The sequence below is a fragment of the Cervus canadensis genome, chromosome 4 (assembly GCF_019320065.1).
Source record: "Cervus canadensis isolate Bull #8, Minnesota chromosome 4, ASM1932006v1, whole genome shotgun sequence".
Taxonomy (NCBI): Eukaryota; Metazoa; Chordata; class Mammalia; order Artiodactyla; family Cervidae; genus Cervus; species Cervus canadensis.
This window is the reverse complement of record NC_057389.1, coordinates 29,176,155-29,191,660: the sequence shown is the minus strand read 5'-3', so window position 1 is coordinate 29,191,660 and position 15,506 is coordinate 29,176,155. Positions and strand designations below refer to the sequence as shown.

Genomic DNA, 15,506 nt, shown 5'->3' with positions numbered 1-15,506 from the left:
ATAACTGAAATTCAAAAATGTAATCTCAATCATTAGTTTTCAACTTGTCCCAATGAATCTAGAATTGTCAAGTAAAGCCTGTCTCAAAAAATCTTTGAAGTTCATAAGACTTTGATGGTTAGTCAAAGGAATCTCTTTTGTTAAATCTTTGATTAACATCTATTCTCAGCCTGTTTCCAAAAGTGATTGTTATCTTCCTAGGATAGGTAAAATAATTGAAATATTTTTGTAACTTCAATTTTCTGGCTTTAGTTGTTTTTCTTAATCTGGAGGATTCGGACTAAGTCAGTCATCAGTCCTTTCAGTACTTAAGGTCAAATCTCAATTGAGTCCCACGGGATGACTTTACAACCAGGCTCAAACAACCTCAGCCCCTAAAATGTTCCTAGGATTGATAGAAGACTAAAACTCTTCCAAACATGGCCAACAAAGTTTTAATACTTTAAATATTATTTTCATGTTGGGATAAGAGTAACAACAAAAGTTATTCTTTCTTAGCTTTCTATTTACTCAAAGAAAACGTATATGGCACAATTTCTCTTCAGATTATGTTAATTTTTATCATTAGTATGTGTACTATATAATGAAAAGTAAAAAACAGCACTGATACTCAAAATGACATTTAAATCTTTATTGATATCATTTTGTTTATGAACTAATCAAGCTACATATTCTTCCAAACCGTATCCTTACAACTTGAAGCCAAGAACTTTTCTCAGTATTAAAACTTGCAAAAAGGGTTTAGTTACCTATAAACATCAGGCACAATTCTAAGTTCTGAACCAAAGAATACTTTTAATGCAATTAATATTAATGTTTTTCAAAACATTAAATGGAAAACTTCCAGTTTCCATTTATTTTTCAAATAAAAGCCACAAGAAATTAATTACTATGTTAAACAACAACTTGCTTATATCAAATTATGAAGAAAAGCATCGTGTCAATTGCCAGGACCTCAAATTAATATACTCAGGCTCTGTATAGTTTGATTTACTCTTTGTTGTAAAACTGCTAACTTGAAATAAGGACTCTGTATAGATACCATATTTTGAAATAATATAGATAGTATATCCATAATATTTTATGATAGTAGCATCACATTCATTTATTTTGTTAGAAATTATTCACAGGTCCTAAATACTAGATAATTGGAATGTCACACTAAGGATATTACCCTTATTATTCTAATTATATAAATAATCTAATAATCATATCTCAGTAATAAAAAGATATGCTTTAATATTGACCGAATACTTAATACATTTTGTAATTAAATTTTCTACCAGCTTTCTTAATTTTAGCTAACCTAATATAATCTAATAATCAGTTTTCCTTTTTTACAACAAAGCAAGCATTTAGTTTCTTTTTGTGATAAATCCCACACTTTTTTTTTGGTTGTATTTATAAAGACAAGAATAGTTTAATACAACAAAACAAGAAATGCTTTTAACAGTTGTATTATCTTGTCATTGGGAATCTATGACTAAGCTTCAAAAAACAATAACAGGGATGAAAAGATATGGAGAAAGAATTCCATAAAATAACATTAAAAATGAAAAAGGCAAAAACCCACTCCAGTAGTCTTGCCTGGAAAATTCCACGGACAGAGGAGTCTGGTGGGCTACAGTCCCTGGGATTGCAGAGTTGGACGTGACTAAGCATGCACACACTGAACTGAACTGCACTAAGATATAGTAATAGGTAACTGAACTGCAAGAAGATATAGTAATGGATTAACACACTTGAAACACAGGGCAACCATGTGTCAAAAACATTCAACAGATTCACAAAAACCAAGAAGAAGAGAACACAAAAATGAAACTCATCAAACCACAAAAGGAAAAACAATTTTTTTTTTAAAAAAAGCAACAAAGAAGAAACCAAAAATTACCTGGAAAACAAGGTTAACAAAGGCAATAAATACACACCTATCAGTAATTACCTTAAATGTCAATGGATTAAATGCTCCAATTGAAAGATGCAGAGTGGTTGACAGGATAAGAAAACAAGAGCCTACAATATGCTGCCTATAAACGACCCCTATGGGGCAAAGGACACACATAAACTTAAAGTAAGGGGATGGAAAAAGATATTTCTTGCAAACAGAAATGACAAGAAATTGGAGGTAGCAATACTCATTTCAGACAAAATAGACTTTAAAACAAATGTCATAAAGATAGGTAAAGAAGGACACTATATGAGGACTAAAAAAAAAATCTGGATCCACATTGAATTTATGGACTGAAGAGTTAATATTACACCAAAATGCCTTCGTGTTTTAAAAAATCAATACTCTATTACACTGTATATATGAAGCCTCATTGAACTATTCTCTCTACATTTGTGTGACTGAAAATGTCCATAATATAAAATAAAGAAAAAGGTTCTGTCAACAGCAAATGAACAGAAATGTTCCTTTGACTAATAATCCTGTAAATTCAATACTGCAGAAGCTTAGTATCTGGAAGAAATTTCAGTAAACTTTGTCACAATGTCAAGCAACAAACTAACATTTTTGTTGTTATAATTTCTTTTCACTAATATTTTATGTATTTTAAATGTATTCTATTCTTGCTTTAGTCTTACTGTGTTTGCTCTTGGGAAATAGAATAAAAAGAAGAAAAGTTCCTATTGAAAAAAAAAGGCAAAGCAAAAAATAGCACACAAACATTTGGCATAGATTATAACTAGCTTATAAAACTCAGATCTGCCACTTTGACACTGATTAAGCTGACAACACATATTAGCTGCCTTGTCTACTATAATGGTTGACCTTTAAAAATATTAATTAGATTGTCACCTACCTGCAGTCAAGATTTTTCAAGAATTAGTTCATTCTTTCTTTGTAGCTTAGGCTTATTGACCATAGAACAATTTATAGCTGTTAATGTTCTCTTTTATGATGTTGGCATCGTGGCAAATTACAATCTTGAAATGCTTTTTTAAAAAATTACTGATTTGAACACAATGTTTCCTAATAAAATTTTGGCAAAATTGAAAACTTTAAAGTTATCGCCAACATATGTAACCTTCTTTGTTTGCTTATTTTTGTTTAAATTAAAAACTTGGACCACATAAAGTGTGTTAAATATGGAAGGTTTTTAAAACAAATCGCTTTGAGAGAATCTCTTTTCAAAAATTATCTATTATTTGTATATCTACAGTGCATAGTATGATGGGACACAGTACATTTTGATAACCCCTAACTATTATGAACTAACCAATAAAAAGATTTAAAAGGATGAACATTTAAATCTTCTAGTTCTGTATTTTTCTGGTTAAACGTGAACAAAATGTATTTTCTAGCCATGTCTTAAAAATTAACTAACTGCTTAATTTGTTCTGTTTGCAATGATTGTCTCCTTAACAACATCTTTTTACTTTTGAATTCTTTGGGGAAACTAGGAACTGTTGGCATAAGCACTTTTTGACCGCAAGAAAGAAGGCTGGAAATCTTGTTGCTGACATTGATATCTGATATGGGAGGGTGAGGGTTCACATTTAAGGGTGGCAGGAATCCTGGTCTGGTTTGTGTACTGTTGTGATCTAAAGAGAAAGCTCCTGAACCACGCCTTTCTAAAAGGGCATGAGTTCTCCTGCTCAGGGGACCTGGGGGCATATTCTCCAACAATTCTTTGGACCCTGATAGCAAGGAGGAAGATGGCGAGAGAATCTTTTTCTTTCCTATAAGTGCTTTGCCATCGTCTGAAGCTGCAGGGGTAAGACCAGCCGAGAGCTGGGAATCAGAACTGTAGTGATTTGCCCCTGAGTTTCTTTTTTGAACTATACTTCTCAGGGTGGAAGCAAATATTGTCTGGTTAGAGTCTGGGTCCTGATCCACTGGGATGTCAATGCATTGCTGATTTCCTTCAGAAAAAAATGATTGATGATTTACTTCGTCAAATGACATCTTTCTTGAGCTGGCCTGATCAAAGGCTCTTAGCAAATGCGCAGTGTCTTTTACATCAATACTTTGGTGCCTAGTAATGAATCGCTTGGAAAGTGCCAGCCGGTTGGCTTTGTAGGATAATTCTTCCTCTGGAGTAATATCCTGGAGCTCCTCTTGTAAGGAGGCCACTCTGTGCATTAACGAAGGAGGGCTCCTGATCCAGTGAGGAGCCTGAGGGAGCTTGGGCCCGTTAGGAGCCAGACCAGGCTTCCTCACAGGGGAGCCTCGATCCCCAGTATCATCACTGCTTCCTGCAGGCTCCAGATCTTTAAAGCCAAAAAGTGTCGTTTCAGTTTCAGAAGAATGTGAAAGTGGTGATGAGGCTGTTTTTAAGTCTATTTCTGAAGGAGAGGCACAGCTGGCTGGGGTATGACACCCATCCATACCCCCAGGAGGCATATTTAAGTACTGTTTGGTGGTGTGTCTGCCAGAGGGCGATTTTGCTGTCGTTATGATAATGACCTCTTTCCCCTTTGCCTTGCAAGCACTAAGGAGAACTTTCAGGGTCTCTCTATCTTCTGAATTTATAGCATAAACCAGGGCCGAGGAACTAGAATGATCTTGCAAGCTGAGGTCAGCCCCGCTCTTTAGGAGCAACGAAACAACTTCAGGACCAGCTTTTTCTAAGCAAGCATGCATTAAGGCAGTTTTCCCAGATTTGTCCTGTATGTTGGGATCAGCATTGTTTTCTAACAGGTACTTAACCATTTTGGCTTTACTGACACTCTGGTGATCAACATGTTTGGTCTTACAAGCAATCATTAAAGGTGTTTCCCCACGGTCATTGCTCTCATTGATGTAGGCGCCACCTTCCAACAAAAGTCTTGTTAGGCGAAGCCGGCTCTGATGGACCGCTTTAATTAGAGAATTTCCATCACTGGAAATTTCAACACATTCATCCATCTTCAAAAGTCAGAATCAATACCTGGTTATCAAAGAAGATGAAGAACAAAAGATTAGTCGGAATCAATGTCCCAATTTATATTCATGTTGTTATTCACGATTTCTGAAATATGTCTAGAGAAAGAAGACATAAATAAAATTGTTCTTTAATAAATACAGAGCAAAATAGTGAACTGCAAAATTAAAAATAATTTTAGAATAGTAACAACCTTTACGGCATTCAAACTAAAATTTACTTTTAAAATCTTCATTGAATATTTATGATATAACACTAGCCTGATATTTCTCTAAACCCCACATTGACTAAATAATCATCACCTTATTTTCTACTTGGAAAAGTTTTTTTAAAATAATATTAAAATGCAAATTTAAGCCAAAAAGCCAAATTTATGAGTAATTGCAACTGAATCAACTGAAGTAGAACATGTTTATGGCAGCTTAATATAAAATACTTCTTAGTATTAAATTACCTAAATATGCTCTTCAACTAAATAATATAATTAAGATCTAGATTTCCAATTTGAGGAGCATTTTGATGTTTCTTTTAAAGGATGAAAAATATCTGGACTACAAGATGTTAAAATAACTGATGTGTCTGACACTGAGATAGGAATGGTGAGTATGTGATTATGCATTTTTCTTGACTCCATTATTTAAATCATATACTGACTAGGTTATGGGGTTAGAAACGTACTATTGGGTTAAATTTTGACAGCTGCTTTAAAGGAGTTTTCTAGGCTAAAAACAAATGAAGACATGTAGACTTCATAAACATTTTGTTATCATTAAAATGGAAGATGATTTATGTTTATTTAAATAATTTAGATTCAAACTCACTCAACAGATAATTTCAAAAGGTGGTAAGAATTATATCTTTATTGAGAGCCAAGGACATGTTAGTTTTACAACAGTCCTTGGAGCTAGGGATAAAAAGCAAATAAAAGTTTATGTAATATTTAAGTCTATTTCATTTAATTTGGTAGCTTTGATAAATTGAGGATTATTTATTCTACTCATTTACTTTTAAGATTAAGAATATTGGACATGAACTTCTATTGGATAGTAGAATAGATAATAAATATGACTTCTTAAAAGAAAGAAGAGATGAAGAGAGCAGAAAGAAAGTGAAGAAAAAAGAGATAGACATGTACACAGAAATTAATGCAGTGATAAACAGCTATAAGCTCTTAATATTGTGATGGGTTCTGAGTTATAAAGGTACAGGCCCCAGCCCTGAGGAGCTTATACAGCTCTTTGGAATAAGCAGCTGGTTATGGCTTAAAGTCATGAGAACACACAGACCTTAATAGTGTGAGGACGGAAGAGGGGCGTCACAGAGACCAGCCATTTGAGCTAAACCTTGACGACTGTGAAAGAGTTTAGCAGGAAGAAAAAGGGGGAACGGAGAAGTAGAGACCATTTCTTGTGCAAAGACCTGAAAACTTTAATTAGCACAGTTATTTATCACAGATCAGGCTCTATACCAATACCATAATCAACTTTAGGAAAATACTTTAGCAGCTGATTATGGTTAGGGTGATACGGCAGAACAAACACATCTAATTTTTAACCCTGCCTGAAACCCCCTAAAAGTAAAGATTTTTTTTTTCAGAAAGATAAACTCACAAAGATAGCAGGAAAAGGACAGAAGATGACAGTAACATTTTGGAAGCCAGAAAGCAAATGAGCCAGTGGTAACTGACTCAGCCAACCTGAAAAGGCTGTGCCTCGAGTCATCGTGGCAGAGTTGAGAATGAACCCGTGTACACTACAGAATCCTTGAAAGAGGCAGCAGCCGGAGGCTCTAGAACTAGCTAGTGGAGCAAGTGGAGAGTACAGCCCTCCTAGAGGGTTAGGAGAAGGGCCGTGAGAGAGGCAGTTAGATCTGGGATTTGCTACAAGAAGTGTGGTGGTCCTACCTTGGACCCCCAGCAGTGGCCCTACCCGAAACTTGTTAAATGTGCAAAATCTCAGGCTCCGATCCCAGACCTACTGAATCAGAGCCTATGGTTCAACTAGATCCCCAGGTGACTTGCATGCACATTAAAATACGAGAAACACTTCACCACTCCAAGCCACTCGGAGACAGAGGACTGTCATTTCCCACCTCAAAAGATGTCCAGTTTATTCTCCAGAAACGGTGAAACGGAGAATCTCTGGACTGACAGCCGCTGGGTAAATCTGAGGACAAGAAAACAGGAGAATAAGTGACTGTATGCTTCTTGATTAGTCGCTAAGTCATGTCTGACTCTTCTATGACCTCATGGACTGTGGCCTGCCAGGCTTCTCTGTCCATGGGATTTCTCAGGCAAGAACACTGGAACAGGCTGCCATTTCCTTCTCCAAGGGATCTTCCCAATTCCGGTACTGAACCCTTGCAAATCCATATCTCCTGCACTGCAAGCAGATTCTTTACCACTGCACCACAACAACGACGGTATGCTTACTGACCATCAATATCAAAGGACTCACAGCACTGCCCCCCTACTCAGCTTCAAGGACAGCACCCATATCTTTATTCTTCAGAAGAAAATGGAATAGGCTCCTCTCAAGAATGTGACCTACCAAGGAGAAAATACCTAAAGTATACTGATCACAGGGATTCTTCAACATGCCACCCAAATCATCCCATAGGGTGGTATAAAACATCACTCATGTGCTCAAAGCTTGACATTAGCTTTTTAACCCAAGCCCTTTAATCATGAGAATGCAAACAAAAAAGCCTCTTATACTAAAGGTAGAGACCAGAACAAATAGGAAAATGTAACCTGGAGAAGTCCAGAAAATGAAAGCTTCCAAAACTCATTATCCTCAAAAGGATAAGAAGATATTGTAACCATGAAACAAGGATACGAGTCTATTAAAAAGAATATTCAGAGACTGTAAAAAGCTCTCAAAAGATAAAAACATGATACAAACTGCAAAACTCAATAGAAGGGTTGAATAATAACGTTGATAAAATCTCTAACACAGTCAAGCAAAAAGAATAGAAAGAAAAAAAATGAGAAAATTAGAGGACTAGATCAGGAAATCCAAGATTCAACTAACAGAAGTTCCTGCTAGAGAAAATAGTGGGGGTGGAGGAATGGGTGAGCAGGAGAGGAAATGATGACTAAGATCAAGAAAATTTTCTAGACGTGACGGACACAAGTTCTTGAATTGAGAGGGGCCAATTAGAACACAGCACAATGGATGAAGACAGACCCTGACCATGGCACATGGTTGTAAATTTCCAGAACACTGAGAACAGAGAAGATTCCACAAGTTTGGAGGCAGGTAAGGGGAGTGGAATGGATAAGTCACCTAGAGAGGATCAAAAATTACAAAGGATTCAGATCTATCAACAAGAATAATGAGAGACAACAGAGGGATACCTTTTTTTTTTTTTTTAATCTGAAGGATAAATGATTCCCAGGTTAGAATTCTCTGCTAGCCAAACCATTAGTCAATAATTGGGAATCACTTTCAATTGAATCCCAATTCACTTTCAAGAATCTACTGAAGAATATGATCTATCAAGATGAAATGGTGGAACAAGAAAGAAGAAACGAGATCTGGAGATCATCAGAGGAGAAGCAACAAAAATCCCCAGGAAGATGGTGAGATGCCAGGATAATGAATGTGCACAGGCATCCTCTTTGAGATTATACTGCCATTTTACCATCTTGTTAACTGAGGACCAAATGCCTTTGGATATTCAGTATCTGGTCTACACTGTAGCCTGCCAGAAGCCCTGTCATGGTAAATCCATGTTTCCCAGGATTCACTCTTGACTTGCCCAGAAGGGCTCCTGTAAACACTCAGGGATGCTGAGCTGAACCGAGATCCAGAGATTGTTCAACTTATCTTCTCCTGAGAACTTCTGCCATATTTTGGCAATATTGATCTTCCTTTATTCAACTAATTTGTGCTTGCTACCCAGTTTGCCAAAAAATAAACAGTCTACTTAAGGATTATATACAAGTGGGAAACTGGGGAAAAAAGAAGCAAAGGGAATGATCCACACAATAGTTAAGACCAAGTGACCTCTCGCTGGGGATCAGGAGATTAATGCACTTTGGGAGGGACACAGAGAGGTTTTTAAGATTCACCTGATGTTCTGTCTCTCAACCTGGATGGTGTGTATATAGGTGTCCATTTTATTTTTATTTTTCAAATAGTATACACTTCATATACTCCTCTACACGATACTACTATCGTATAGAAAGTAATACATAAAATACATTATTTTTTGTCCTCTGTGCAACCTTCTAAAAAAGCTATTCCAGAACCAGATGTACCTGCAACCTAAGAATTTATGGCTGGCTGACAGATTGGGGCCCAATTCAGAGGTCTATTCAGAATGTGAAACATCTGAAAAGAGTTCACATGAGACAGTGATCACAAAAAAACCCTTCTTTTAGCATTTTTCATATACAAATGGGTTTAATAAAGCAAAGAGACTTATAGAAATGAGCTGGAACATAACATAAAATATAAAAACTACTCTGTAACTGCCATTCGAGAAGAGGTAATAGTATCAATCATGTAAAAACACCTCTGACCAAAAGTAGCATTTGAGAGAGAGATTCAAATGAGAACCAGTTGCCAGATACCAGATTTCAGTATTAAATATAGTTTCTAGTATTGGAGCCAATCCTCTTCCTTTTTTTTTAAGTTTTAAAAGAATCTTTTGGAACAACATTCAAATTTTTTCACCTATCCTCATGTAGAGACCTCTCTTCACAGTGCTAAACCTGGCCACTTCCTGCCATAACTTTCCCTCCCACAGGGAAAGTTTCCCTCTCACTGGGAGAAGAAGGGGAGCTGGCTGGGATGTCTAGGCCGGGCAGCGGTTCCGCCGCGGTCCTGTGGAAAGAGAAGATGCCGTGGGCTCCAGGGCTTCAGAGAAGCTGGGAAGTGGCACCTCTAGCTGGTGGCAGCTAGCAAAGGTGCGGCCACGTGGCTGTAGGCAGACCCGCCCCTGAGTACTGCAGGCTGTCAAAACAACAAAGGCTTAACTTGCTCATTATAAAGACTTCTAAGCCTATTGGACTGATCACTTTTTAAAAAAAATTTTAATTTTGTATTGGGGTACAGCCAGTTAACAATGTTGTGATAGTTTCAGGTGAACAATGAGAAGGGACTTAGCCAAACATATACATGTATCCATTCTCCCCCAAACACGTCTCCCATCCAGGCTGCCACATAACACTGAGCAGTTCCATGGTCTATACAGTAGGTCCTTGCTGGTTATCTATTTTAAATGTCGGACTGCTCACTCTTTAAACTGTTTACACTTAATAGAGAAATTCTGAAATTGTTTAAACATTAAATTTTTCAGAAAAAAAGTTACCACGTACTTTATTCTCCATATGCATATATTTTTGGTTTCCTAGTGTCTCATCTTGTAATCAGGACTTTATTGGAATAACCCCCTTGTTTTCATGCCTTCACCTTCTTTCAGTCTATTCTTTTCTCTCACCTCATCCATTTGCACATCAAAAATGCTGATACTGAAGTTTGACTAATTTACTCTTCATAGAGGTGAGCCCCACCTGGGATGAAGATCACTTCTCCAGGCTACAGTGATCCTAGTTCAGAAGTGTTCCTGCCTTATGTCTCTTCCCTGGAAACATCCCCACCCAGGGCACCTCGTACTAGTACGGTACTCACCCAGTCAGGCTCTGTTATAATCTAGCTTGTAAATGATCCCCCAGGTCAGTGACACCTTCCAAACAGACTGTTCAACTGGAGAAAATCTGAAGGTCAGGTAGACCCAGATTCCCACCCTGACTCTCCTAGTTTCTAGCTGTGTGCCCTGGTCAAATATCTCAGCCTCTCAGAGTCTTGGGTTCCCCATCTGTGGAAGACAATCATAAAACATTCATCCCCTGGGGGCTGGTGATGAAATCACACAACACCTGGAAAAAGGCTTTCCTGTATGCCTTCCTACTCACTGTGTTCTCCTTTTTAAAATTTTTATCTCAGAATTTAGCCATCTTTTATTTTTATCCTGTCTCTACAGTGAAAAGTGAAAACGTTCGTCGCTCGGTTGTGTCCGACTCTTTCCAATCCCATGGACTGACTGTAGCCTGCCAGGCTCCTCTGTCCACAGGGATTCTCCAGGCAAGAATACTGGAGTGGGTTGCCATTTCCTTCTCCAGGAGAATCTTCCCGACCCAAGGATCTAACCTGGGTCTCCTGTATTGCAGGCAGATTCTTTATCAGCTAAGCCACTGGGGAAGCCCACCAAGTCTCTAACTGACAGGCTATTTAAATAACATAAAAAATTTAAAATGTTGTTTTTCTAGAATCTGTAAATAATGTTTGTAAACATAAATGTAACCTAATAGGTGAACTATGGAATAAGCTACCCCTTTAAGGGCATTTTCCTTATAATTTCCAAATACAGTAATTTCAGCATTAAAGATATGGGTAATGTAAGATATTAATTATTAAACAGCCAGATAAACTGCTTTTATTTTTAAAATTAAATTGTCTTTAACAAGGCGCATGATTCATCATGGCATATTTACTCTACTCTTTTACTGCCTCTCTGTCTTCTCCAGGGGATCTCCCCAACCCAGTGATTGAATCCAGGTCTCCTGCATTGCAGGCATATTCTCCACCATCTGAGTCACCAGGATGGTCTCCACCTCCCAAGGCCCTTCTAAAATTACAGTTTATTTTTTAAGAAGATATCTATTCTGAAGAACAAAGAAAACGGAAAGAGGGTAGCATCAGATGATCAATTTCAAACTTGCTGAGGAGACAGAGGTGGGGGTGGCATGGTTAACTGCCTTAACATAGTAGAAGCTACAACATAAATCCCCCCAGGGAGATGGCCCCAGCGAGAAGAGAGCCAGTTTACCAGCAGGATCCTGGAAGCTTAGGACATGGAGGTTCCAAATGACACAGAAATGGGCAATGAGGCACACGGCTGAACATGACAGGATGGTTGGATAGAACAACCAGACCCCCAGAACTTTACCCCACCCTAAGTAGACAACAACTCTCCTGGGCAAGAAAATGAAGATTTGTTCTCTAAACAAATTGATCAGGAAGGCTCCAGCCGTAGAAGCCACGTGCTGAAAATGGGGGAAACTGAGAGTTTACAGGCTGCATGGTGCAATTCCCAGCTCGCTGCCCTGTCACCAGGGGACTGGGAGGTAGGAAAAAGAAGTAAAAGGCATTGGATCTCAGAATTATGAGCCCTATTAAAAAATCTCTATAGATAAGTGAAGCAATTCAAATCATAACCACATTCGCCCCTCCAGACACCCACTTTAAATGGAAATAGAAAGTTACCTGAAAATGTTATTCAAAATTTCATACTTCACTTATGTCTTTTCTCTCCTTGGATGAGTTTTCTGTCAGCCAGCTGTCAGTTCCTACTAAAGGAAATCAAAGCTATTCAGAGCTACATAAATACCAATAATTTGTCCCACACATCTCTCCCATTAGGAGTCTAGTTTTTTAATTCCCTGTTAAGGAAGACATCCCCACAGTGTTTATGCAGTTAATCATGTTTCACTGTTTATAAATCTGTGAAGTGTTAGGAGTGGATTCTACGCAGGGCAATCCTGTGTGTGTCCACACACAGACACGCACTCACGCACACAGGACGAAGCCTGCCCTGCAAGGACCGCTGAGCTGTGGCATTCACCTGGTCTGCCCCAGTCCATGCTGAGGTCTGCCCCATTGATGTGGCTGAGGAGAGAAAGGTCAGAGAACTCTCAGAGTCACTTCTCTTACCCGCCTGCTCACCAGGAGTTAATAGATGCTCCCATGTTCCTTCTCTTACGTCTCCTTGCTTCTTAGACACCAGCTTCCCACAGGGTAGAGTTCTGTTTTGAGTACCTGATTTGTGTGGTATCTATGGACTTCCCCTGTGGCTCAGCGGTATAGAATCCGCCTGTAATGCAGGAGGGGTGTTCAATCCCTGGGTCCGGAAGATCCCTTGGAGGAGGGCTTGGCAACTCACTCCAAAGTTCTTGCCTGAAGAATCCCCACGGACAGAGGAGCCTGGCAGGTTGTGGACCATAGGGTCATAAAGAGTCGGACACGACTGAAGTGACTGAGCACGCACAACTGCCACAGGGGCCAAGGTGCTTTAAAAGTCATCTTGGAGATACTAGGCTTGGTCTTGCTTGTGGCATTTTTCTCCCCAAGCCACCCCTAGTTTTCCTGTCATTCGGGAAGAAATTTTACTTTCCTTTGAGCCTCTTAGTCCACCTCCAAATAGGATCTATGCTTCCTCCCAGAAAGTTATTAATATTTATCTGGCCATGTTGAGAAAGGGCAGCGAGAGGGAGGGGGTGTGTGGAAATTAACAAATGGGTTTCGAGCTGGAAACTCAGGCCCTCACCTCTGCAGCAGGTTACCCTGTCTTTGTGCTGCCTGCAGGGGACCAGAGCATGCTCAGAGGGGGCAGCAGGCTGTGTGTCAAAGCCTGGGGCTCTGTCTCCTCCCAAGTCACGAACCCTGGAGAAGCCGTTTCTCTGAGCCTCTGTTTCCCCATTCCTAAAGTGGGGATAATATTTACTGACAATGACTGTGAGGATTTCAGAAGATCCTTATACATTTGCCACTTAGGAATTCAATTATGTCACTTTCTAAACATACATCACTCAATGCGAGTGCTCTGGGCTAGGGGGTCTAAGAATCGGGGCTAAGGTGCCTCCTGTTCCTCCACCTACAATGGGCCTAACAATTACATGGAGAGCTTGTTAATTAGATCCCAGACTCCACTCCCCATAGCGGGTGCTTCTTGTACATACTTGGGAAAAATCTGCGACAAACTCGTCCCCCAGTCCCACTTCCTATTAGCTATCAGTCCCTGCCTGAGGCTCCCCCACCAGGCTGTCTCCATCATTTCACCTCCAGGGCATCTGAGGCTTAGCTCTGCTGCAGGAGCAACGGGGCAGAGAGAACTGCCCTGCCTGAGTGGGCAAAGAGAGCCCACAGGTCCAGAGAAGAGTGCAGCCTTGAGTTACAGCAGCCGAGGTATTGGAGGTCTGCTGCCCTACCCTTCCCAGACAGGTCTGAGAAAGTCAAGCTTTGTAGTGGGCAGCCCAGGCCAGGACGTGGAGGCCAGCTGCGCCTGGAATGAGGCAAGCCTGCCCACCACCAGCAAAATACGCATCTCCTTCCCCATGCAAGGGAAGGGACAAAGCCAGAACAAGAGATGCCACTGAGATTGTCTCAGGGAACGTCATGACTTGCCAGGTAAAGTGTTCTCTGGCACCGGGCTTGTAAGAAATATTTACAAACGACCCAAGCTGGTGCGGTTTGCTGACTTTCCCACACGTACCCCCAAAATGCTGGTTACTTCTACCTACTGCAGCCGACCCCAGGTCTCTGGTGCTGGGCCCTGGGGAAGCTGCACCCTCACATCCCTCTGCAGAACCCGCACCACCCCCCCAACCCTGCCTTCCCAGCACACACACATAAAGACATGCAAACCTATACCGCCAAGTCTCAGGGAACCAACGTGATGGGATTTCCAGGCTGCCGAGGATTCTGGCGGCGTCCTCACAGTCCTCGCGGCCTCCGGAACGGAGTTGTTGCCTCAGTTTTTCCCGAGAGCGGGGAGGCAGCGAGCCCGAGGAGCTGTCGGAGAAGGGCACAGGAAGGTGACTGGGGCGACAGCGTCGGGACACCGATGGGGGCGGGGTGCGCGTTTCGGCGCCTCTGCTCGGAGCCAGGGTACAGCTGGCAGGCTGAGGCGATGGCCCTCCACGAGAAGGGGTCTGAGCAGAGTCGCTGCGGAGCGCTCCCCGCACCGCCCGCCCGGGGGACACGGCCCTCCTTTTGGGAAATGGCACGCCCGAGAGGAGAAGCCATTGCCCCTCTGCTGGGGGCAGGCGCACCTCTGGACCCCGGTTCTCTGACAAGGGGCCTGGGGTCCTGGAGCCCCAACAGGCTCCGGGGGCCCGGCTGCCGGCCCCTGTGTGGCTCGCATTTGTGAAGACCGTACTGCAAACGGCTCCGCAACCCCCGCTAGCCCGCGCCCCGCGCCCGGCCCGCACCTCCCACAGCCAGGCGGCCGCAGGCACCTGCGGAGACGCGCCCAAGTCCGCCCCTCCGACCCGCGCGCTCTGGCAGCCGAGCGCGCGCCGTTCCCGCTGCGGCGCCGACCCGCGCCCGCGGGGCCCCTGTCCGAATCCTCTCAGATATCCTGCGGCCGCCGGCTACCCTCATCACTTCCCCAGCGCTGCAAGGCCGAGGAGGAGGCGAAACTCGCTCGCCCGCGGGGTCCGAGCCCGCGCCGCCGCAGAGCCCCCGCCAAGAACGGGCGGGGACTGCGGGAGGCGCGAGTGTGGGTTCCGCGGAGCGCGCCCGGCTCGGCGGGGCAGAGTCTCTGGAAAGGACCCTGCACTCCGGCGGCCCTCGGTGGGCGCCAGGGCTCCGCAGTGCCAGGGCGCGGGAGATGCCGGCTCCCAGGGCCCAAGTATACCCGGCGGGGCGCACGGAGGCCCTGGGCCCGGGCTGCGCGCTCCGCGCCCTCCTCCCGGCAGCCGACACGCAAACCAAAGTTTTCCTAAGTGCAGCCCGCACAGCCGGCGCCGCACACTGACCTGCGACGCGCTGTCGAGTCGGCGGGGGGCCTCCCGCCTCCCGGGTTCCGCTCCGACCCTTCGTGCCGGTGGACCCAGGGCGCCGTCCCGGC

The 15,506-nt window shown here is 42.2% G+C and overlaps 1 protein-coding gene across 5 annotated transcripts; it reads right to left on the bottom strand.

The window, feature by feature from the left end:
- Positions 1 to 643: 643 nt before the first annotated feature.
- Positions 644 to 14,848, bottom strand: ANKRD34B (ankyrin repeat domain 34B). Of its 5 annotated transcripts, none has more exons than XM_043464757.1 (5): positions 14,707 to 14,848; positions 14,300 to 14,446; positions 12,143 to 12,228; positions 6,960 to 7,033; positions 644 to 4,874 (listed from the first exon to the last, which is right to left on the bottom strand). In XM_043464757.1, the coding sequence occupies exon 5, from the start codon at positions 4,850 to 4,852 to the stop codon at positions 3,314 to 3,316; it is 1,539 nt and encodes a 512-aa protein (XP_043320692.1). In that variant the 5' UTR covers positions 4,853 to 4,874; positions 6,960 to 7,033; positions 12,143 to 12,228; positions 14,300 to 14,446; positions 14,707 to 14,848; the 3' UTR covers positions 644 to 3,313. The 5 variants fall into 5 exon arrangements, with proteins under 5 accessions (XP_043320692.1, XP_043320690.1, XP_043320688.1 ...); XM_043464755.1 differs by having other exon boundaries at positions 644 to 4,966; positions 14,306 to 14,446; XM_043464753.1 differs by having other exon boundaries at positions 14,306 to 14,446.
- Positions 14,849 to 15,506: the final 658 nt, after the last annotated feature.

Bases quoted from the DNA above. Each gene is read 5' to 3' on its own strand.
- ANKRD34B (XM_043464757.1), bottom strand. From the start codon at position 4,852: ATGGATGAATGTGTTGAAATTTCCAGTGATGGAAATTCTCTAATTAAA.